This window comes from Aythya marila (genome assembly GCF_965140915.1).
Source record: "Aythya marila genome assembly, chromosome: 1".
NCBI classification, from domain to species: Eukaryota; Metazoa; Chordata; class Aves; order Anseriformes; family Anatidae; genus Aythya; species Aythya marila.
In genome coordinates this window covers 80,125,742-80,149,618 of record NC_139042.1, presented here as the reverse complement: position 1 = coordinate 80,149,618, position 23,877 = coordinate 80,125,742, and the positions used below count along the sequence as shown (strand labels likewise).

Below are 23,877 nucleotides of genomic sequence, written 5' to 3'. Positions count from 1 at the left end.
TGAGACATACAGAAGAACAATTTCATGCAGGATATGTATAACACAGCACTTCTCCATGAATGTCTTGATTTAGTCTCTGTGTCAGCTGTTGTATCATCATCACAGCCAATACTACATCAAACAGATTACAAATTAACTCACTTTCTAGGCCTTGAAGCTAAGTATGGAATTTGATTACACCCCTCAAAGTACAACCTCAATGATAGTTACATTTTAAATTTATTAACTCCAGTGGCAGACTAACCACTAAGCATTCCTTTGTTGGTAACCAGGTATTTTAAGGTTGAACGAACACCTGTATCTTAAAAAGGAAACATCTGAAAAGGACATATAGAACAGTCTTTTCCACTCTTTCTTTCAATGCCATCTATTCAATGAATAACCTGAGTGAAATAAACAGGGTCTTCCTCTAGTGTGGTCTTCCATCACACATAAGAAAGTCACTCACTGCCGTAAAAATACATACATGCATATTTCTTTGTCATCATTGAAAAGCATTCCTTAAAAATCACACAGAAAAAACAGAAGGTGCCAGATGATTATTTCCAATTTGAGTAGCAGACGTTTATTAACCAAATGACAATGCAATAACTAAAAAGCAAACAAAGAAAGAGCACTTAGCATCCTTAAAAACTCAGGAACAACTCAGTGTTAAGGGCACATGAAATAAATGACGACAACTTCTGAACAGCACCACTGATAGCACAAGGACAGTAGCTCTTCTGCAGCTTCCTGGAAGTTCGAAGCTTTCACATTTTGTCATTGACGAGGAACGATCATCTGACTCCAGCTACGCCAACAGTCACACCAAAAAAAAGTTCCAAATCCAGAGAAATGTCTGTTGCTCATTCACATAGTGACATTTAGATGAATTGAAAGCAATGTATTACAAAAACAGATTTTTTTTTTCTTTTTTTTTTTTTCCTGAAAAAAAAAAATGCTTCTTTTCACCTTTAGACCTCTGGATCCATATCCCACATCCATATCCCTTTCAGCAAAAGTAACCTCTTTCCTCATCACTTTAAACATTCCTGTTGAAGTCTTTCCTACTTATCACCCAACAAAACTTTTGGCTGCTCCCATGTCCTCTGATACCTCACTGCAGCCATGCCATGACACAGCCTGAATGGAGGCCAACTAGCTATTTTAAACCTATTTCTCCTTCTGCTCTACCCCAGAGACATCCTAAAGCTACTGTGAGGAAGCATCAGACAAAAAAAAAAAAAGGTAAAAACAACCAAAAAAACAACAAAAAAACCCTGCTGCACAGTTTTTGCATGCTGTGTACTCAGGTCATCGAGCAACAGGATACAACAGGATACGAAACATGCAGCATCATGTTTAAGACGGATAACAAGTAGGTGAACTTGCCCAGCAGTGAAGCAAACATCATCTCCGTGAAGGCAGCAGGGCTGATAGTATGTCTGAGGCTGTCCAGCATAACAGTATTGGCCCAAGAAATAAATCAATGTTGCTTAGCCAGCTTCCATTGCAAGAACTGAGACCGAAGCCAATGACCACTGTCTCCACGGAAAAAAAAATCCCAAAGAGTTCAGTTTGCCTTGAAACAGACCCAGGTTAAAAAAAATAGAAATAAAAAAAATCTGTGCTTCTTCACTTAGAAAACAGATGAGCATTAGCAGCTTCATCCTATCAATATCATCTCCAGTGAGGTGCAAAGGAACCTTAATGAAAGCCTGCTTTAGAAGGCAATTATTTCCTTCAAATGTTTTATAACCTCATATGTAGCAGTTTTGCTATCTTGCTTCTATTGGAAATACAGTTCTTGTACACATCCTTAAAACAAATCAGCAGCCATTAAGACAACAAAGCAGACTAATATAAATATACTTAGAACAGCCTTTACAAAAATGCCCGGAATGCATTTTTAACACCTTGTTAGAAATATGCTGTTGGTTTAAAAAAAAAAAAAAAAAAAAAGTTATGCAGAGAAACTGGCAATTGCAAGCAAGTGATAGGAAAGAGTTATAGCTCAAAAAACAGGTTTTTTTTTGTAATTTCCAAAATAATACAATTTTAATATTTTTTACTGTTCTCTCTTATGATATGTAATCTATAAAATACAACTCTAACATTAAAATACATCCGTGATTGAATAATAAACAGTGCTAAGAAAATAATTATCTTACACATGATTGCTGATAAAGATTGCATGTCTGGTGAGTTTTATTCCTCTTGTACGTTCAATCCACAGGTCCTTTACCATCTTACAGGAATCGGTGACAACCAGGAACCCATCTCAAAGGATGAGTTTTAAATTTAAGCAAGACTTCTGGAATGATGTACCTCTCAAGAATCGGGACAGGAAGCGTTGCAAGAGTGTGTATCAGTGGGGAATTCTTTACATAAATAAAATACTCTTAGGTTACTCATTTCAGTGGTAAACCGCATTTACATGTCAGGCTGGGAAGAGGGAGTGGAGAGGGCAGACACCCACATCCGACAGTTTGGTGTTTGCTTTCTGTACCTTCTTCATCTGCAAAGGCAAGCAGGCGCAGCAGGGTGCGGAGGAGATGCGAGAAGCCAGCCACCTCACCACGGTCCCCTCAGCGGATGCTCCACGCAGCTGCTCCGTGCCGTGGTCGTAGCAAGGCTCTTGGTGCACGAGCTCTGCTGCTGCTGCACGCCCCGCCGGGGGTCACAAGACAGTTACGGGACGAAGCTGCTCCAGCTGCGTTTCCAAGGCAATTCGCTCCTTGTGGACCTCCTGGAGGATGGAGAGAGACGTGCCCTCACTTTTTTTGGCACTTGCACACACCACACTTCACCAGTGAAGGGCAAACCATTGGTGCTGAGCTGCCCAGGGGCGTGGGGCTCTGCTGTTTCAGTAACTCTCCTTGCTGTCCTGAAACATTACCACACAGCCACCCCCCACAGCAGTCCTTGTAGCAGGGCGACATGGAGGCTCAACTACGTGCTCAGGCAGTCACGGAGAGGAGAGGTCCTACATCAGCCAGTGGAATGGCCTGGGATGCAGTGAAACAGCTAGAACTCAGCACTTTTACCAAAGAAAACCAACCAGTTCATTTTCAAATCACATTTCCCTCAAAATTACTTTCTGAGAATTCTTGGTTCATACAACCAAACTCTTTCATTTTGCAAATGTACAAGATCTGGCCACTCTGAGATGAAACGGGCCTTGCAGTCTGCCTCTTTGGCAGCCCTGGCAGGGAGAACATCAGCCTGGGTGATGAGCCGGCTGTGATGGCTTTGGGGAAAGCCTCTCCTGGCCTCAAGGCTGCCCCTGCACTGAGGCCTGGCTCTTGCTGATGTCCCATCAAAGAGCTGTGCTGATTCCCCAAGACGTCAGTGCCCTCAGCAGCGGGCAGGCCTCCACCCCTGTACTCTTCCCCGCCTCAGGGCAAGCTCACAAAGCCTGAGACATGCCCATAATGTCTGCTGGTTCCTGTAAGAACAAGGCCCTGCTTCAGCAGAAAGTTTCCAGGCAGCAATATGACTTGAAGGACAAGCTCAGTTTTCTGCTCTTCTATGAACCTAAATCTCTCCATCTTTCCATGGTCCTGCAGGTAAAATGCAGGGAATAGCAGAGGTCTATTTTGTGAAGGGACTGGAAATTAAGCACACTGAAGATAGCATATGGAAGAAAATCAGACTATAGATACACTGAACTAACTAATGATGGCAATGGGCTGTCATCAAAAGCTTTCATCTCCATGCTTATTCCAATTGCTGTCCTATATTTTGCTATGATTTCAGAACAGAGCATCCACTCTGCATTACTCTTGGGAGACCCCTGAAAGCTAGTTAAAAAGTAATATATATTAAAGTTGAACATAAACAGACTTTCATCTTGACTGGAGAAGAAGTGTAACTGAGGGTTCACCTCCCTTTTCAGTCAAGCGTGTTCATAACATGCTAGATAGAAAAAGCTGTAGCAGATGAAAAGCTGAAGTTGGTACTATCTTTGAACTGAGACAACAGAAAAAACAGATCTGGTATTTATAAGAAAGTAGCTCCTTGAGAACACGCTTAAAGAGAAGTCAACAGACAACACTAAAAATCAGTATTAGATGTTCACAAAAAGAGCATGGCTTAGCCAGTTCGTGTACACCAGAAGACAGCTACGTAGCACAACCGATCAGCAGACAAGGAAGCTACACCTTGAGTTGCTCTCTTGCACTGGGTGATACCATCAGATTGCCCAAACTTTTCAGAAAGACAAGATTCCTCCTTTAGACCTTAAGTGCCAATGGAGCTGTATGCACATAGGTTGTAACTCTTCCCAGAAAGTCTCACTCTAGCCACCCATACAGTGTAGTTATTCTCTTCCAGAAACCGACTGCAGGGAGGTTTGTCACTGACTTTCAATGTGTTCCTTACCTTCAGCTGCTGCTGGAGCTCACTGTTCAACCTGGCGAGCACAGCATTGGCTTCTTTGTTTTTTCGTATAGCAGTCTGAATAGCCCTTTTCTGCTTGGAAGACTGTCTGCCAGACAGATAAATACAAAACATTTCAATTAAGAGCCTCAATGGTGGCTGATGCCAGAAGACCAGTCACCCATTTTGTGTGTCTATACCCTATACACACTAGACTACATGTCAAAGACAAGGTACAAACTACACATTTAAGAAAAGAAAAACGTAACACTAAAATAAGATGACTGAACCAGGTGGGCTATTTGAAAGTAAAATGGCCACGCTTATTAATCTGAATGACAGAAACATTTTAGGCTGTCTCTATTATTTTAAAATCACTGCAGTTGGATTCAGCTTAAGAATAATCCTTGCATAGCTGTCCTTATTGCAGTATCTGTCCTTCAGCTGTTTTCAGACACTTGTAGAATTTAAAATTCAGGAGTGGCTAAAAGAAAATATAAAAATCACTCTATTCAGAAAGAAACGACATCTGCATGAAAATGCTGTCTCAGATTTTTCAAGGCTCTGCTGATTCTGATATTGCTTCACTTAAAAATAATATTAATTTTCTTTCTCAAAACAGTCACTTTTACTGAAGCTACCTGATATCACAAACAGAAACAGGCAGATGACTTACGGAATTGCCTCATCTCTTTTGCTGCTTAAATAAAAGATTTCTCTCTTATTATTATTATGACTCTATAGCCCATGGTGACTGGTGTGGAGGAAACTGCAGTCAGGCAGATGGGTACAGAAAGTGCCAACTTCGTACATAAGGACCAACTGCTCTAAGAGATAGAGGTAGCGAGAGCATAAAAGGAAAAAAGAAATACAGAAAATACTGGCTGGATATCCAAGCCCTTTTTCACAGAGATTATTTTAAAGTTTTACATGAGGCATCAAAAGCTATTTAGTGACAAATTTAACATAAACCAGATGTCCTATTCAAATAAGGTCCATAATGGTACACAGTCCCCGTTCTTTCTCTTGACAGAGCTAATGGCACTGATCTTTGCAACAGGGTCTACTTCACAACACAGTCTGGTCTTTATGCTATTATCTTCCAGTGAACTGTCAGGTTTTGCTTCAAACCACTCTCTGTAGACTATAAAGTAATAATTACAGGAGGAAAAAAAAAACAAAAAACAAAAAACAACACAAGGAATTACAACCCCATGGTCATTTAAACATTTCAGGAAAGATACAGACAAGACGGGATTAAGTTGAGATGTTAACAAATGCTATTATCTGTTCTTTGAACCTCTATGGAATATGCACTCCCAAAGCACAAAATAGCTCTTTAAGGGCATCCTAGGAGTCTTATGATTTATTCTAATCTCCATTTATGCAGCACAGATTCAGTCTGCTGACAAACAGTTTGCCAAAAACTGCTCAACTGATTTGGGCATCTCGGTTTTGCTTCAGATTGAACCAGGTGCCATTGCAAGGCTTTGGGCAAAGGCAGGCTGTAATGTTTGCACAGTGTTTTGATTGAGGGAGATGTATAGACCCAAAAGAGCTTCAAGTACCTTCACTTACCATTTGTGCAGCCCCTTCAACACTGCTATTAAATAAATATATATAATGAAATCCTCCAGGTCTTTGCTGTTGAGAGCTTCAACAGCTGTACTTATGAGTACTTATTAACAAACAACACATGTTGTGTTTGGCAATTATTGGATTGTTACAAGTGGCCTATGGCTTACACCAGTGGTAAGCTCATTTCTAACCTTCCTTGTGATGAAGAAATATCACACGGGTATGACCAATATCAAGTATTTCATGACTCAGTTTCCTGGGCATTTAATTGGTTCTATCCATCCAAACAAATGAGCAAAATTCCAGAAGATTTGTGCAAGGTAAAAACATATACCCATGGAGTTAAAATGAGTTGTGTTAGAGATGCTGACTGAACAAGGCTTGCTCTTCAGACGTCTACTAGGTAGGGCAAAGCAGTAACTTTTCAAGAGGCTTACTGACTTACAGTCACTATAAACTTAGCCTGCACTGGATTGGACAGATGTAGATTTCAGAGACCTGCATCTTTTGAATGTTCTCAAAACAAGAACTATTAAGCACAAAATTATGCAAAGAGCAAGCCCTGCCACATCAGATCTCACAGTGCATTTTGGCGTGTGTGGAACAAGTTGTTTACTTTTGGACTGGGAGGTGAGGCTTGACTGCTGGCATGGAAGAAGTCACATTTATAGTGGGAGAAAGCTCGGGGGTCTCCAGCCCTTGTGTCTCCGTCCGAAGCTTCCTGCGGGCAGGTTTGGAGGGCGGCTGAACGAGAACAACCTCCTGCAAGGGAGAAGCACAGCAAAGTTAAGTCAGGCCATATGTGTCCAGTCACTAGGCTGGGGAGTGCTTGTGGCACAGAAATTGCTGACATCTGGCCTAAGGTTTCATAATTTAAAGTGGTACAGGGCTTAATTTAAATTTGGTAATAGCCTCTTGGGTTTTTGACTTTGTTCGAAGAAACAATAACTCCTACAAACCCTTACCGAATGAAACAATTACGCTAGCTAGATGAATTTTGTCTTCATCTGGATGACAGGCTCCTCAGAACTGGATTGTACAGGTCTGCATTTGGGGAGGGGGTATGAACGGATGTACTAGCACCCAGTTGGCTCAAAAATATTAGGACCACTGCAAGACTTATTTTTAATTATGCTCCCAGTTGGTAAGGATCAATCACTAGCATAACAGCTTCTACCTCAGTCCCTTGGCACACAGCCCCTCTCTTCTTATCCCCTACTCTCTTACATGAAGCAACACAGAAATGAGCTTAGAAAGATGCATGTTTAAAATCATCAATGCAAAACTAACATGTTGAAAGTGTAGAAGTCCGGTTATTTCTCTTGGTAAGTTACATCGAAAAGAGTCTGGACTGCAGGTAAAACAAAAAGTCTTAATGCCTTTAATGAAGAAGTGTTTTCACTCTTTTAAATTAAGACATCTTTTCTTTTGCAATGAGAAGTGGTTTTAATGTTTTATATCTGTTTTAATACTGAAAGATAAACGTGCAGTTTTCAGTGCATTTTATTATTAGGTCTCTTCTACAAGTGACATAACTATTACTGCCCCATTTCAGGAATGGGAAAGTTAAACATTTTGTTTGAAACAAAGTGATATGACAAAGGTTACACATTTAGTGTCACAGCCAAGACCAGAGATCAAGTTTTACTATCACTCGCGGAGTGTGTATTACTGGGTCAGACTATCTTTCTCACTATGTTTTGGCCAACTGTTAATAAAACAAGAAAAAAAATAAATAAGGAAGCATTTAATGACTGAGCAATCATAAGAAAAAGAACTGTAGTAAACAGCCTGACCCATCAGAAGAGGTTACTATGACTGACACAGTATGAAGAAAAACATAAGACCATCAATAGTTAGAATTAGAAGGATTAAAATTATTAGAGGAATTAGAATTATAAGGACACAAGGGGGTTAGATGTTACAAACACTTCTGCCATTACTTTAAACGCAAATTAAAATATCAGAAGATCTTTTAATCAGGACATCAGCAGTGCACAGACCTCAGATAATACTGTGCTCTGAAATCCTATAGCTCCCTGCAAACTCACAATGCAAGGTACTTGTGTATGCATTCAACACCTACAAACTGGTGGGATTCCAAATACGCAATCCCAGCTGACCTTAAACTGCCAAAACACTACAAAATCCATAGGAGTAATCCCTTTTCCATTTCAAGCACAGTACTGGAAGAAATACCCAGTACCTAAAAGCAGACCCCTCCACAGGGGGCTCTTTGGCTGGCTGTCGTTGCACCAGCCCTTCAAAAGGGAGTCAGCACTGTGCCAACAGCCTTGCCATGGAGCAGGGAAACACTCAGAGGCGCTGCCAGGGCTGCTCTATCCATAAGCCAGGCTCTGTGAAGAGCACCACTGCACCTTCGGTGATTGCTTCATACAAAGTATGTGTTCACACAGAAAGAAGTTAGAAATCATACCTCCTAAGCAAATGTTTTGAGCAAATCTTTCCCATTCTGTGTACATTTCGAAGCAGACCCTGACCTCACAGCAAACAGGTGTGTTTACATCAAAACCAAACCCTTAATAACTGGAAGCAAGAACCGCATCACAACTTGGAAGGCTTACAGTGAGGCAGGGGTCAAGTACAACCAAACTCCTTTTTTGTGTCCCTTAAGGCTCCACAAGCCCCCGTTGATTTGAAACAAATGGGAAGCTGCCTTTCTTAAAGCACATGCACTGATGTGTGCATACTAAAAGCCTTCTCAATGATTTATCGGAGCTGATGTCACGCACCATCCCGGTTCCCTCTGGTGTCTTGACCTCCCGAGAAAGCAAACATGTAAAAACGTAACCCTAACCCCCCGGTTTAATTGCTTTAAAACTTGATACAACTACATTTGTTGATGAGGGCAAATCACTCAACAATGGCACAACATACGCAGGTCTCACCTTTTTTGCTGAGCTGTTTTCTTCTGCCTGCGACGGGGGTCTGTTCATCTGAGGGTGTAACTCAACCTCAGATACTTGCTCTGTCTGTAACAACAAATCAGTCACTGCTACACCCAGAAAGTGACTAGCAGTCACATACAATAACGTCAATGAGAGGAAACATTATACACAAAAGAAAAGTTACTTTAACAATTCAACAGTAGGAGAAATAGAGGTCTAGGATGACAGCTGAATGGATGACATATGTCTTTTTGAGACTTAACAAAACTCTTTTCTTGCATTTTATTGTGCTAGGAAAACAAGAGAAAAGTTTTTCTGCGAAAAGTTAGGGATCGTGTCTCTGAATATAAATGACCTGGTAACCAGAGTTTCTTCCAAAGCTATCCTTATGGCCTAAGCGCTCAAAGGAAAAACCAAGGTGGGGTGGATAAAAGCTGAAAAGACCTTGGTTGTGCCCTGTCACCTTATCATCTCCTGAAACTGATGAAAATGCATTGGGGTAAGCTTCTGTCTTTGAAGCTGGCAAGGCTGGAGTGAGAAAGTATGAATTATACCAAAAATTCCAATAAAGGCACTGAAAACACAAGTCATAAAAAGAAGCCAAACAATCTTCTTCCTTCCTTTCCCCCTTCTCCTGTTGCAAACAGAAACCGAGCTGAACCCTCAAAACACAGCTCTACACCGCAGCAAACCACAACGCCCTCCCCCTGGAGCATCTGACACAAGAGAAAACGAGCAGAGAGGGCTAACCCTTGGCTCTGCCTTGGAGGATCTTGCCCCGAGATCCTCCAGCACCTTCCCGTTTGCCCCAGCAGGACGTGGCAAAGCACATCTGCTACGGGAGGGCAGCGGGCTTCGGAGCTGCCTGTCCCCGGGCATGCTGCAGCAAACACGGTGTAAACAGGGCACGGCTGTTTTCTGTCTAGAAAGCATCAGCTGGCTTTTGAAGACGGGGAAAGCAGGCAGCAGCAGGGAGGCTGAGGGCACTTGGCACTCGCAGGCTGCCTCCTCTCCTCTCTCCCAGCTCCTGTCAAGTCGGAGCCAAGCTGACAGCGGCCCCCAGGCAGGGCAGGCAGCCTGCCATCCTGCTTGCTCCTCACAAAAAAAAAAAAAAAAAAGGCTCGCTTCTACCCAGGTGAAAGCTCGGGTTTAAAAATAAAAAGTTCAAGGCAAGCCTCAGACTTTAAAGGGGCCAGGATTTTAGCCAAAATAATAACCTGTCACACACTGAAGAACCGGATTTGCTCTTGCCAGGAGGTTTCTGCCTAGACCCATCAAGTTGTGGAGTGGTCACAAGTTTCACAGGGCTTAACCACAGGTTAAAAAATGACAGAATGGACACAATGTGGTATATTTTAAAATATACTTTTTTTTTTTTCCCCCCCTCATAGCACTTCCGTTTCTTTTGTAACAACCAGTAAGAGCTCTACAGAGAGCTGCAGGGGAAGAGCAGTTCTGTCAGGTTACTGCTGCTCTTCAACCATACAATGTTGAACATCTATACAGAGCAGCGAGATTTGTGATTTTTTATTTTATTTTTTATTTTTTAAATGCGTGTGAAATTCCTCTGGAAAGGAGGAGAATGTGTCTTGGCTGACAAGATCTCTCTCCCCCTCTTCCAAGTGTGCTACATCTGTAGTGTTATCTGATGGCATAATAAAAATAAACACGCTGTGACTTTCCAGTAGTATTTGAATATTAATGACTTAAGTATTTGGATTTCAAATAGCTATTAGATACTAACATTTCAATTCTGGAAACCTTTTTTCACGGATTGAAGAGCTTCTTTTATATCTGTTGATTTCTGGTACAAATAGGAGAGCAAAATGGAAAAAGCAATCTTTTTTTTTTTTTTCTGTCTACACAAATCAAAGACCTTTAAAATGCATTTAATGTAACATAGCATTTCTTTATCAGCAATGTGAATAGCCCATAACCTCTCTGATTTGTACAACCACTTTTTATATATCTGAAAGAAATCAAGGGTCTGGGCACTGTTAACAGTAGCATGGGAAGATCTATGGGGCTTTCATGAATGATTTGGGGATAGCAAAGCTCAAATACCCAGCAGAGCCACACAATAAATTTGGTCCCAAATCACATCACTTTGATAAATCACTTATTTAGGGGCAGCAAGAGTAAAGACAGTCTTTCAGAGAGCTGTGTAATATGTACACTATGAAGCCTTCATGGTATAGCTTTGCTGCAAAACGAGTGTGATGACAAGGACATGTGAGAGCCAGCTCTGAATGACCTTCCTTGGACTGGGGGCTCCAAACACCCCCTAACCTGGCCAGACCAGCAGCTTCTGGTGCTCATACTCTTGTTGGAGTCTGCATTAAACCCTGCATCAAAAGCAAGAATACAGCACCTTATTCTACAGCGTGGAAAAAAAATAGCAGAGGTTTGGTCTCCTTTCATGTGTAGATAAAATGCAGCTTTCAAAAACTGATGTGTTCGAGCAGCGTAGAAGTAACTAAACAGAGATGTACTCTACAATGTCAATTGCAAATATGAATGAAAATTGAAGTTAGAATAAGATAAATGACCTGCAGGGAAAAGAAGGTGGGAAAAAAAATAAAAAGCTAAAACTGCTTCAGAAAAACTGATCTTAAAAAGTGGCCTCATTGCAGGAGAACACTGTTTTAACCTGTAGAAAACTGAAGGGAGAAAAAAAAAGTGAACTTTTTGTTCTAGTGAGAGCAAATATAAATTGGAGTACTGATGCCAAAAGGGTGAGTTTTCAAAATTTCCAACAGTTTGATAAAGCAGTTCCCAACGATACATCATCCATATTATTTTTCAGCAGCTGAGTGCTGCGATGTGGCTGTCAGCCTAGCAGCTCTGGCAGCTCCTGGTCTGCAGAGCAGTGGCTGGGCCACCGGGCTGGCGCAGGGACTGCAGGCAGGCTGGCGTGCAAAGCTCAGCAGGCAGCAGGGCAGGGGCTGGCTGGAGAAGGCAGATGGTAAAAATAAATACATAAGTACATTTGACCAAAAAATTAAAAAAAGAACTAGTTCTGGTGATGCAGCTCATGCATAATGAATAAAACCAAGTGACTGCCATGTCCCTCAAGTGCCACCTAGTGGCACGTGGAACAGGACATTTCTGAATGCTTGGCTTAAAGAAAAAAAAAATAATAAAAAAAAATAGCTGTCCAAATTATTCAGGGCCTGCAGAGTGATCCTGCCCTGTGAGGTGTGCAGACAGCTAGTGCTGGGCAAGGTAGGCCTCGGTGCTTTGGAGTGTGTCTTGTTTGCTGGTCACACAGGAAAAGTTCCCAGTCCTCAAAGTGATGGGCCTCTGACACAAGTGCCCGAGCATAAAAAATCCTATTATGTTGCTGCAGTGGGTTTTGTTCAGAGACTGACACCACTTAACCCAGGCAGAAGTATTTCGTGCAACTGCAACTTGCATCGATGCAAAGAAGGTTTGCTGATTCAACAACCAACAGAGTCCCCTAGGCGAGGTTTGAGATGCTTTACAAATATGTTTGCAAGCTGGTTCCTCCCCACTCACATTTTAAAAGAAAAAGTCCTCCAAGCAGACATGGGAGGTTTCCAACTGCAGTACAAGATTTGGGAGCCTGAACTTTCTCCTTGCAGAGTGTTAACTCCTGCCTCTCTGACTACCGAGAGATCATGGAGAATATTCCAAAGGAGGAAGCTTAGTCCTCTGCAGGGAAACAGTCCAGTAATTTTGGACAAAACATGGCACTGACAATGGCATCTGACTCCTGGTTTTTGTTTTGGCAGAGGGATTCTTCACAGATTTCCTCTCCTTCACTGATTTGGACACAGGGTGAAAGCCAGTCCCTGTAGCCTTCTGGTCACAGGTCAAGTGAGACTGGCTCCAGGATACACCAATCTGAGTTCCTTCAAGTATAAGGAAAAGGTGATCCATCAGGATCAATTAAGGTGGATTCCCTTTATTTTTGTACTGTTTTTATACCATGTTTAATATAGTATTTGGGCAACTCATTTCTCATTCAAAAAGTCAGCAATAAACTGCCTCCCTCCATCACGGTAACAAACGCCTTAAAGCTTTCCCACATCTTGGAATCTTCTCGCTGTTATATTATTGTTTAAAATTATTCAGCAGTGCTTTAAATAATTCAGGTTTCTAAAGTCTTATCTACCCAGAGAGATTATGCTGCTTATGCAATATGGTCTTCCAAGGGAAAATTCAGTTACAATAGGGTGAAGGTGCTTAGATGGAAGTGTCTCAATTCATGGCCACAGAATGGAACAAGCTGGCTGACATAGGAAGGGTTGATATGGTTGGGTCCACATCCAGGGTTATAGCAGCTGGGTAAAGAAAATCCCGTTCATGTGCACTACCAGCAGCGCAAAAGATAATTTCCAGAACATGCCTGAGAATATCTTGATTATGGGAAGAAGAGTATATGATCACAGATAAGAGCAACACCGGGTGTTCTTCCAAATCTCCTGAAGAGCTTCCCTTTGTAAAGACCAACATCCAGATATTAATAGGTGATATCTCCTTTGCCCCCACTCATATATTCCCCCACTGCTGCATCTAAGAAGAGTCTTATCCTCCTCATTCTTCCTAGCAGAAGATAAAAATGGCCAACAAAGTCTCTGTAGAATGGCCTCAGCCAGAGACCAACCCATGGCCTACGACCAATATTGAGCAGTAGGACAGACAATCCCTCATCGTTAGGGTGAGTATTAGGAACTGCAAATGCTTACAATCTCGTGGTCTGATCCTGGAGCAGCCACTCAGTCTTCTAACTGCTCCATGTGACAATACTTAACAGGACCTTTCTAAAAGAATATGTAATGCTCGCTTAAGCATTAAGTGCTTTGAAAGAATCAGATGAAAGATTTTCATAACTGTAAAAGAATGCACTACTTTACAACTAATTATTTTTTTTTTTTGCTTACATTTCCAGTTCTTTTGATTAGCAATGCTGGATTATATGTAGACTTCACACCCACTTCTCAAGACAATCTGTAACTGGTCTCCCAGAACAGAAAGTCTTCATGGATCTTTCATATTTCTGTTACCTGAGAGCCTTTTAGCAAGAGTTAAAGTATGTTCAGTCTTCCCCACAATTCAGTCTCATCCACGCTTATGCTCCAGGCTAACTTTACACGTGGAAATAGTTCCATTGTAGTCAATAGCACCACTCACAGAAATGAAATTATCAGTCTGCATTCATTGGAATAGCCCATAATAATTACCTATACAGTGCCACTGCTTAGCTTTGCGAAAAAGCATTGAGAAGAGCTTATCTGTATAAAAAAGTAGGATACTAAATATGCTTAACGCTCAGTATGCGCCCACTGCAATCTTCTATCATCTCTACGTAAGTTCATTTAAGAGGCATTTTTCCTTTTTCTAAACATTCTTATTTTTGTGCTTAACGGCAATTCTGAAGAAGTCAAGATGTCTCAATTCCAGTTTTTGTGAGTCTAGTCTACCCAACACTGAATCATCAATTCTTTTTATTGCTTGTTACAGAAACTGAAAACGATAAGACAGAGAGAAAACCCATAGGGATGCAAATGCAACAAGCTGCCAGGGTCTCAGCGTGCTGACTGCTTCCTCAGCACTGTGCAGCTCTGAAGTTTTGATAAGCTTTTTCTCTCCCTGAGCTATCTGAGGGCTGGCGATAAGGTTTAGGAAAAAGGCAGTAAATACAAACAAATTGCTGCAGCATTCAGCCCATTCGCCAGGAAAGAACAGGACCCAGATGGAAGCATTAGCAATCTGTTTTAATACTCCACTTCTACAAAACCAGATTACCATAAGCTAGAAAGAGGTATGTGCCTTCCACTACAGATACAGGCACTGGATTCTTGGCTTGTTTTGTTGTTGTTTTTACAATGAATGTTCAAAAATTACTACAACACGTTTTAATTAAGATACTTGCCCTGCTTCCGCTCTCCCAGAAACCTCTTTAGAATGGATTTTATGGCATCCATCAACTACTCCCCAAATTCAATTCTAACTGTGCTAGTTTCTGCCACTTCTTAAACCATAATTTACTTTGTCTGGCCGTTTTAGATTTAATATATAATTTTCACGACAGAAGAGGATAATCCGTTTGTATTATATTAAGTGGCAGATGGCAAAGTCTTTCATGTTACAGAAGACTTTCAGTTTTATTATTTAGAGGCTTCTTCAGTACCTAATGCACCGATTATACAACATATGTTAATCTGTGGCCAAAACTGCAAAGATGATCAACCCCCCCAACCATTTTCTTGCACAGCAGTTGTAAATGCAAGCTAAAAGAGTATTCCTTCGGTTTAATATAATATGGTTGCCTGGGAGAATACAATCATGTACACGAATTGCAGGCTGCCAAAAGCAAAATCTTTTTTTTTTTTTTTCTTTCTTTCTTCTATAACAACAAAGTTCCTTCCCATAAAGGTCCAGGTGTCCCGCCAGCACTTGAAATTCCTCACATAATTTTGCAGTAAGAAGGCACTTCAGCTGGCTGAACATTTTCTCCAAACAACACTGAACCCTCTCACCAAACCCTCTCTCATCCTCCATACAACTCAGGCTTTACCCAGATGCCATACAAAGAGCTAAGACAATACGAGGCAACCTGGGAACCAGCAAGTACGGGGTGTTCCAGTCAAAGAGGGGGGAAAAAATTCAAGACCCACAGGAGATATACCAGGATCTGCCTGTCAGGACTCCCAGTTTTAACTAGGCAAAGTTAGACTTTGGCAGAGGGGAGATGTCAGGACCAGCTCCCAGCACGGAGCCGGCACGTGGCCATCCCACGCAGGAGACGGAGAGGTCTCAGCAGGATGGATGGGAGCCTCTCCCCTCCCCACCCCTCGGCCTCGGTGCCGCAGATCAGCATGGGCACGCTTAATTTGCTGTTACAGACACATTTCTTGAACTGGGTCCCAGTTTTCACTTGCAAGTCTTGATGATGAATGGCCAAAGGGCTTGAAGGAATTATGAAGTATCAAGTAACATTTCGAGAGCGGAACATTCAATATATTAAGAAGAATATTATCTCAGCTTTCCAGCAACGCCAGGTGCTTGTAACTGGGAAGGGTGACCCACCTATCATCCCTCACAGCACTTTGTTTCCGTGATTTCACCAAATCATTAATAACTAACGCTAACGATGGCCATTAAACCGACAGCTTAACTCTGAGCTCATATAACACAGCAAGATTTTAATCTTTGGAGCTGCAAGGTGATCAGGATACTTCAGTTTGACTATCTTAACAATCACCTACCCACTCCGACTTCACTTGACCACTTTGCCTTAGTCTGTAATTGTTTTCAGGGCCCATCAAAACCGCCAGCATGGAACCAGTGGGGAAAACAGGTTCCAAGGTCTCTAGGAAATAAAAATCCAGCACAAACCAGTGCTAATTTACAAAACCAACAGGCTTAAAATTTAGACTCTGGGAAAAAAAGACTCAGAACATCAGATTTTTCAGCCAAGATATACAAGGTTTTCTTCCAGTCCCGCTGTTTTCAAATCCCCTTATATAGTACAAACAGGATACCCCATTAAAGGACAGGAAGGTACCGAAATAGAGTAACTTAAATAAAGGAGTGTTGATCCAATTGGGCAATGTTGCAGAGAGTGAGCTATGCTGGAAAAAATCCTAAACCCATATTTGCTCTTCAGTGTTCATCCATAATTCCTATTAACATAAATATGTCACTAAATCTCCCATAGTAAGCAGCAGCAGTAAATGGCTTCTGTAGGCTTAAAGGCCAACAGTAAAAACTATTATTTTGTTTTCCATTAAAAAAAATAATAATAGAGGCTCACACAAGATGTGCATACACATGTTCGGTTCCAGCTCAGCTCTGGTGGAATGTTATTCATGAGCACCCAAAGTTATTTCCTGTTTGAAATTTGTGTCACTGAAAATCAGTCATGTGTGCTGCTGGCTTCCGAACACAATTCTTAGCACCTCTAAAAGTTACACTGATTTTCTGTGTACACCCTGGATCAGCACAGAAGTTCTGGGACCACTGTTATTTCATTTCTCTTTGATGAGTAGTGTTTAATTGATGACTTGTGTTCCATTAAGTTATGAACGCAGGATCAGGTCCGGGGCCACTGAATCCAGTCCTCTACAAGCCCAGGAAATAAATAAATAAATAAATAAATAAATATATACACACACACTGGATATTTCAACAAGCTGTAGGTTGTCTGGTTTACATACCATCATCTGGGGAGTCCAAAACCCCTGATAATTTGTGCCTCAAAAAAACAAGAGCAGAAAAGCCATAACTGTAGCATGCCATGTGAAGTGAACAAGAGAGGTATAAGGACATTGCCAGTGTTCAAAGGCTGTTCAATAGCTTGCAGCATATTGTTTTTAATCTGAAGATGAAGGAAAACTGATACAAATAAAATTATTCTGAAAACCAAGCAGCTACTACAGATTTGCTAAGTGTAAGACATGCTACTAGGGATTACAGAAGGTGTCAGTTAAGTTACACACAGGAAAACACTTCAGAATAACATATTAACCAAAACAAAGCTCTAGCCTTTATATGAGCCTGCTTCCATACAGTCTTTCCAATTCCAAGTGCCCTTCACAGAATTTAGGCAAAACCTGAATTATTTTTTTCCACAATAGAAAAACAATATGAATCGAGGATTCTAATAAAGCATTTCATACCACATTTCACAACATCTTATTGGAAACCTCAATTCAAAACAGCTTGCAGAGCAGAGAGATATGAGTTGGAATTTGAATTAGAGGATCATAAATCAGGTATAATGACCTGCTGCAGTACATCTCCACACTACGTAAACTTACCTTTTACCCATCTTTATTTATTAAACTTATTCAGTCACCTCAGGGACTTCAGATGAAATATTTCTCCTTTAAAGAAATGTCTGGTGAATGGTCTGAGGATAACCTGGGTATAGTTTCTGGACTGATGCAGATGTAAGTCTACAAAATGCTGACTTTGGCAATGAAGAAAAATATGGAGGAGATGGATTTACCACAGCCTTTTAGTGACCATCAAGAAGAAAGAAACACGTAATCAATCCACCAACCTTCACAGCTGGTATAGAGGTAAGAACAGCCATAGCTGCACCTGTAAAGGTGTCTGCCTAGTAATGATGTGAAACAACATGGGCTGGCAGCAGCAATCCAGAACAGTGAAGCCAGCCCCACTGCTACTTCCCTGTGAACTGGTCAATTTATCACAGGATCACAAGTTTGGAGCCTCTCACAGTAAGTTTGTGTACCCACTGAGCTACAGAGTCAGTGCCACATCAATAGTATCTCTAAGCTTCTGCTTGTGGTCCTCTCTCCCAGTGACCCAGCTCTTCTCCCCCATTATTTAGCTGGCTGCGCTGTAGAGGCAGAGTTGGATGTGGTCATAATTTAAGAAGGTTTTGATCCAACTGGAGACATTTGGCATGCTGTGACTAACCAGTGTTTCAGTAATTTGCTGAGCTTGATGACCTTGGAGGGTGTGACAGGAAAAATAATGCCTTCTGAAAAGTTGACACAAATTCTACTAAAAGCTACAACAACCTTTGACCAAAGTCAAGACACCATTTCTCTATCACTATTGATTAAGCTCACAGGAAGACTCCTGCTCCATTGAAATGTACTACCTATCCCTTGGTACCCCTCTTTTATGCACCTTGGCTTTTGCATCCCATGAGCCCTTTAATCTTGCTCTGAAGAGCCAACAGGTCCATGCTGCTCCTCAATCATCCATACAAAACTGTAGTCCTCAGAAGAAATTGTTTCCCTCTCCTCTTCCATCAACTGATTTCCAAACCTGAGCCAAACCAACCACAGCACAAGCATAGATAAATGGTGCACAGCCCCTGAAGTATGTGGGCCTTGCTTCATTTCCAAGCTATATTTATCATTGGCAGTATTTAGCTGCAGGCATATAATAAAATGTTAAGGCAATAAAATAGGATTTTCAATGACACTGTTGAAAAATAAGTTAAGATGGAAATTTGAGAAGAGTTTGGTAGATTCAGAAACAGGAAAAGCTGAATGCGTCATTTCAGCATCATGGTTTTTCTTCAGATTTTGATCCTCTGTTTTGAAAGCAGATCTTCCCTCCTACTTCATGCTCTTTAAACCAAGGGCCCCATTGGACTAACGTAATCCATATGCTTACTATTGCTTACATGCTATTTGTAAGGGTCAGCTAAACTGAATTATGACCCCACCACACATACTTTTCCTACTTTCTATTACTTGTGTCGCAGAAAGGAACGTTTAGAGATAAATAAAGCAGAATGTAACAAACAAGAAGTTTATTACTTTTTCAAGAACTGGTTTTATGTATATTTTTGCTGGGTCAAAACAAGAATATTTTGAGGAGATATTTGATTATGTACCCTTTTTAATCATCAAAAATGAGTAAAGGTAAGTGATGCATGTAAGCAAAGCACCAGCTATATATTAAATAATGACCAGACATATAAACCACTCAAATTAATTAATTATTCGGAAAACAGACTTTTGTATTGGAGAGAAGTAGATCGAGAAAGGTCCTATACCACAGATGACACAGTAATAGTGGATACAAGCAGCTCAGGATGCTCTCCAGGGAATACCAGACAAAGCAGAAATGTGATGGGTGCACTCAGGAGCACGTCGTGTTAGCAGTATGGCTATGCCACACTGTCTTGGGGGAAGCATGCAAGTTCAAACCAGAGCATCCTACAGTCCTCAAGACAAACACCAGCTGTGCTCAGCTAAAAGGGGCTAGGGCGAGGAAGAGAGTAACGAGCTGCTGGTACAGCTGGGGGTAGCAGCAAGGCCTTTATCATTTCCATCATAAGCTCAGTGCAGCAGGAGGTGTTCACCAGCAGCCTTGTGTGAGTAGTTCCAAAACTCAACTGATGACTGTTTCTGGCCCAAAGAAAGTGCCTTGCCAAGTTTTTATGTGTAATGGGCTGTTAGCTCCCCCGTGGCCCTGTCTTCTATTAAACACCTCACCTAAAGGAGTAATATGTGAAGCAGACTGCTGCCTAAGACTTCACAGAGCCAACAACATCACACTGCCTAAAATATGAAGCAGTATCTGGATGCAGACACGCACAAGTTCTCCAGTTTGCATTGGGCTGTGATTGTGTGACGCTCTAAATGCAAACACACAAAAATCATCTAGAAAGGAAAACGAAATGCACCGGTAATGGTTTCAAACTTAATAATGTAACTGGCAGGGAACTGAATTCCTTTCAGCATTGTTTTTCAAACCCATGGGTGAAGCATACTCTTGCATGCTATAGCTCCCTTAACAGATGCCCTCCGAGCATTTGATGCTTGAGAAGCAAATAGCAGGTATCAAGCCCATGCCTTTCAGGCATCAAGCTCTTATTAGGAGACCAGCCTTACTAGCTTTCAATTTACAGCTTTGTCTAGTGGGTGCATGTCAGCTCCACTACAAAGAGACTTAATTAGCCTGTAATTTGACGCTAAAACACGCTGGCTAGACAGACCGATGAAGGACGTGTACGGAACTGCAGAGCAAACTGTGGAGTTGCGCTAACTTGGAAGCAAGAATGGCTATGATGTCCACGCCAGCAACACAACTAAGCACATAACGCACAGCAAAATGCTCAAACTTTGTCCATACCTGAGATACAGAAGGTCGAGGGGGCAGTGCAGGTGGTGGTGGGGGCAGCCAGCCAGACCTCACAGCTGAACAGGGAGAAAGAAAAACAAGCACATTCACTTAATTACAAATAAAACCAGATTTTATTTCCATGATAATTCATTGTGATGAGGCAGTATTCAACATTTTAATAACAGAAACCATACTTGATCTTTATTGAGCAAACCCTGTTTGAAATAACTTTCTCCAGTGCTTACCATTCCATAAAATGAGCAGTGATTTAATTGCTGTAAAAAACCACAATGTTATGATAAAAAGCAGAGATGGAAGCCAGTCAGCCACAAAAGCTGTAGCTAAAGAAATCCAATTCTAGTTAAGAACAGAAAGAGCACATACTTATCCTTAGTACTTTGTTCTCTGTCCTTAACACCACTGCCTTTTTTAAAAAGTAGTGCTTAGCATTTAATATAGATATTAGAGTTCACAGAATCACGGAATAGTTTGGGTTGGCAGAGTCCTTAAAGATCACCTGGTTCCAACCCCCCTGCCATGGGCAGGGACACCTCCCACCAGACCAGGTTGCCCAAAGCCCCATCCAGCCTGGCCTTGAGCACCTCCAGGGATGGGGCATCCACAGCTTCTCTTGGCAGCCTTTTCCAATGCCTCACCACTGTCATATTACAGAATTTCTTGCTTATATCCAATCTAAATCTACCCTCTTTTATTTCACAGTCATTACTCCTTGTTCTATCACTACCAACCCTACTAAAAAGTCTCTCCCCATCTTTCTTATAAGCCCCCTTTACTTATTGGAAGTCCACAATAAGGTCTTCCTGGAGCCTTCTCTTCTCAGGCTGAACAACCCCAGCTCTCAGCCTTTCTTTGTAGGAGAGGTGTTTCAGCCCTCTGATCATTTTTATGGCCCTCAGTTCACTCCAGATACCACACACTACACAACAGAACACAGCCTGTAAAGAAAAAATCTGCCATAGAATTAGAAATACAAAAGCTTAAACAAACCCCAAAGAAATCACTTTATGTGTTGTATCTGCATGTTATTACTCACTGGTGGTATTTTAGAGGGAAGAAGAGAAATAAAGGGATGAAGACAAACCCTAATAATCAGTTCAGGCCTCTTTAGCATAACATGATTTCATCTTTTATCTTGAGCTAGCATAAAGGGAGGGTAACAATAACACAGGTCCAGCTGCTATAGTTCTCTGTTTCTTTAAAATATTTAAACCCAATCTTAGGACACAACTGCAGTACAGATGAGGTTTTCCAAAGGCAGCTGCAGAGGAGAGGAGGGCAAGGCTAACACAGAGACATCACCAAGGACTGATGGGACTCCTTAGGTGGGTTACCCTCCCCGGGTTCCTGTGGCATTGAGTGCTCAGCACTTGTACTGCTGAAGAGATGAGATAGTCCATCTTGCACTGTTGGTTATCTCTATAGCCCCAAAAATGCAATATTAAACTTAGAAATGCCTTTTACCACAATAATACTAAGCAAGCAATTACATTTATACACTTTTTATTCCTATGCATATTTTAGAAAGCCACAAAGACCATTATGTGCCTTGTTACAGCTTAGCCATTTACATATTTTATACACCAAGCCTAAAAATCTCTTCATGGTTGAAAATTCAAAGACAAAAAATATTAACCATTAAGTCAGCGACATGAGAGTAAAAACATGTGGGTGAAATTAATGGGAACAGTCACATTGACTATATACAGCTCCAAATAGGCTTATAATATGTTGGTTTTTACATCTTTTGTATCATCATCTCTTGAATCAGAATGAAGCCTAGTATCACTGCAGACAATGCCAAAGAGCAGACAATTAAAACCCAGCCTAGGTTAAGGATCTATTAACATATCTACAGGCATAAGAGAAATATGAAAAAAATTAAGTGATTGCAATCTTTTCCCCTGTGTTAATTAGCTCCATTTATAAGGTCACTGCAATACTAACATGGTGTCCTCTCCACAACACTCTCCATCTTTTCCACGCAACTGGTCTACAGAGTTGAACAGTGGACTATGAAGGCTTCCCTTCTACAAATTTCAGTGTTATTTCATTTATCTGAGCACTGGCTTTGGCAATTACAGCTAATAACAACACTTGAAAACACAATCTAACTCAAACACAAGTGCTCCGTAGGTCACTCAGCTGCATGCTTTAATAGCAGACAAGTATGTGTACTCAGTGAGATACGTTTATCTTTGGGAAACCCTGGGGGAGCCTCACTGCAATGCTCGCTGGAAATATCTGGGGGCACCTCACCTTCCTGCCACCACCAGTGGCTGTCGCTGCGAGATCATCTGTGCTTGCCCAACAGCCGAGGCAGGGAGCACAAGCCATGCAGACCTCCTGCTGAGCCTAAGCATGATGCCATGGAGTGTGCTGCAGCCACGAGTGTGAGGATCTGAAAGGCAAAGCCCCAGGCACCGACCCCAGCTGCTGCTCTGGCCATGGTGCACGTACGCAGCCCCCTCCCAGAGCCCATCTTTTCACATTTGCTGGCTTATGCTTCAGCAGGCCCTCAAAAGCAGTACTACAGGAGCTGTGTCCATTGAGAAATGGCCCAAATGTCAGCACTGCTCTAGAGATACAGCACCTATTGTCCTGCTCCCCAGCTCTTTCAACTCTCTAAGAAAGCAGCAGGGGATTCTTTATGCAGAAAGATGCTGGTTTAGCTGGAAAAGCACATCCTGATGTGGTTGCAAAACCCCATGCTATAAAGCTCCAAAAGACTCCTGGGATTTGCTCCCAACAAAATTCCAAGGGAAAAGTCTTATTTTCCTGTAAGATGGTCAAAATAACAAAAAATCTTCTTCAGCTTTCAAAATAGGACATGCATTAATTTAGCATTAAAGCAGTTTGATGCTTACACCACGAGATTTGACCCAGTTTCCTCTTTTTAATCCTGCAAATTCTAACTTAAGCTACTCATGAAATATTCATAAAATTCCTGCTGTTGCAGAACATCTTTGGCCTGTTGTTAGAAAGAAATCATGCTTATGTGAGCACAATTGCTAGACAAGACCAACTTGGTTGACTTTTGGGGACTAATAGCAACTTATAAAGAAAAAAAAAGTCACTTTTTCCCCACAGGGCAATGAAAAAAAAGAATAACTGACAGATGATACAGGCTTCAGCCTTCTCTGGTATCACTACTCTAAAAAAGGGGCAATATTCAGAGACACTCATACATTTTTATGTGTACCAGCAGGTGACTTGTACTATTAGGCTACTTTATAATGCCTCCCCTCCTGGGAGACTGTCCCACACAGACTGGTTCTTGCTGTTAGTGGTGGTGCCACAATAGCTTTGAAAGCAAAAATAAATACAGGGGGAGGTCTGTTCCCAAAATGAAAGCAAAGTGACTTGGGATTGAGCAGCAAACAGACAGATGTCACATTTTGAGGTGCATGCCCCAGAGCTTGGGTAA

At 41.5% G+C, this 23,877-nt stretch overlaps 1 protein-coding gene across 3 annotated transcripts in view; it reads right to left on the bottom strand.

Moving 5' to 3' along the window:
* Nucleotides 1-659: 659 nt before the first annotated feature.
* The window catches only part of REPS2 (RALBP1 associated Eps domain containing 2), a 93,115-nt gene continuing 69,897 nt past the window's right edge, over nt 660-23,877 (bottom strand). For 2 of the 3 annotated variants that reach the window (XM_082773082.1, XM_082773083.1), the window contains exons 14-18: nt 20,442-20,506; nt 8,847-8,930; nt 6,554-6,699; nt 4,363-4,468; nt 660-2,728 (exon numbers count right to left, since the gene is read on the bottom strand). In XM_082773082.1, the coding sequence (XP_082629208.1) occupies nt 2,660-2,728; nt 4,363-4,468; nt 6,554-6,699; nt 8,847-8,930; nt 20,442-20,506 (470 nt within the window). In that variant the 3' untranslated portion in view covers nt 660-2,659. The remainder of the gene's footprint in view (nt 2,729-4,362; nt 4,469-6,553; nt 6,700-8,846; nt 8,931-20,441; nt 20,507-23,877) is intronic. The other variant, XM_082773084.1, reaches the window with a different exon arrangement.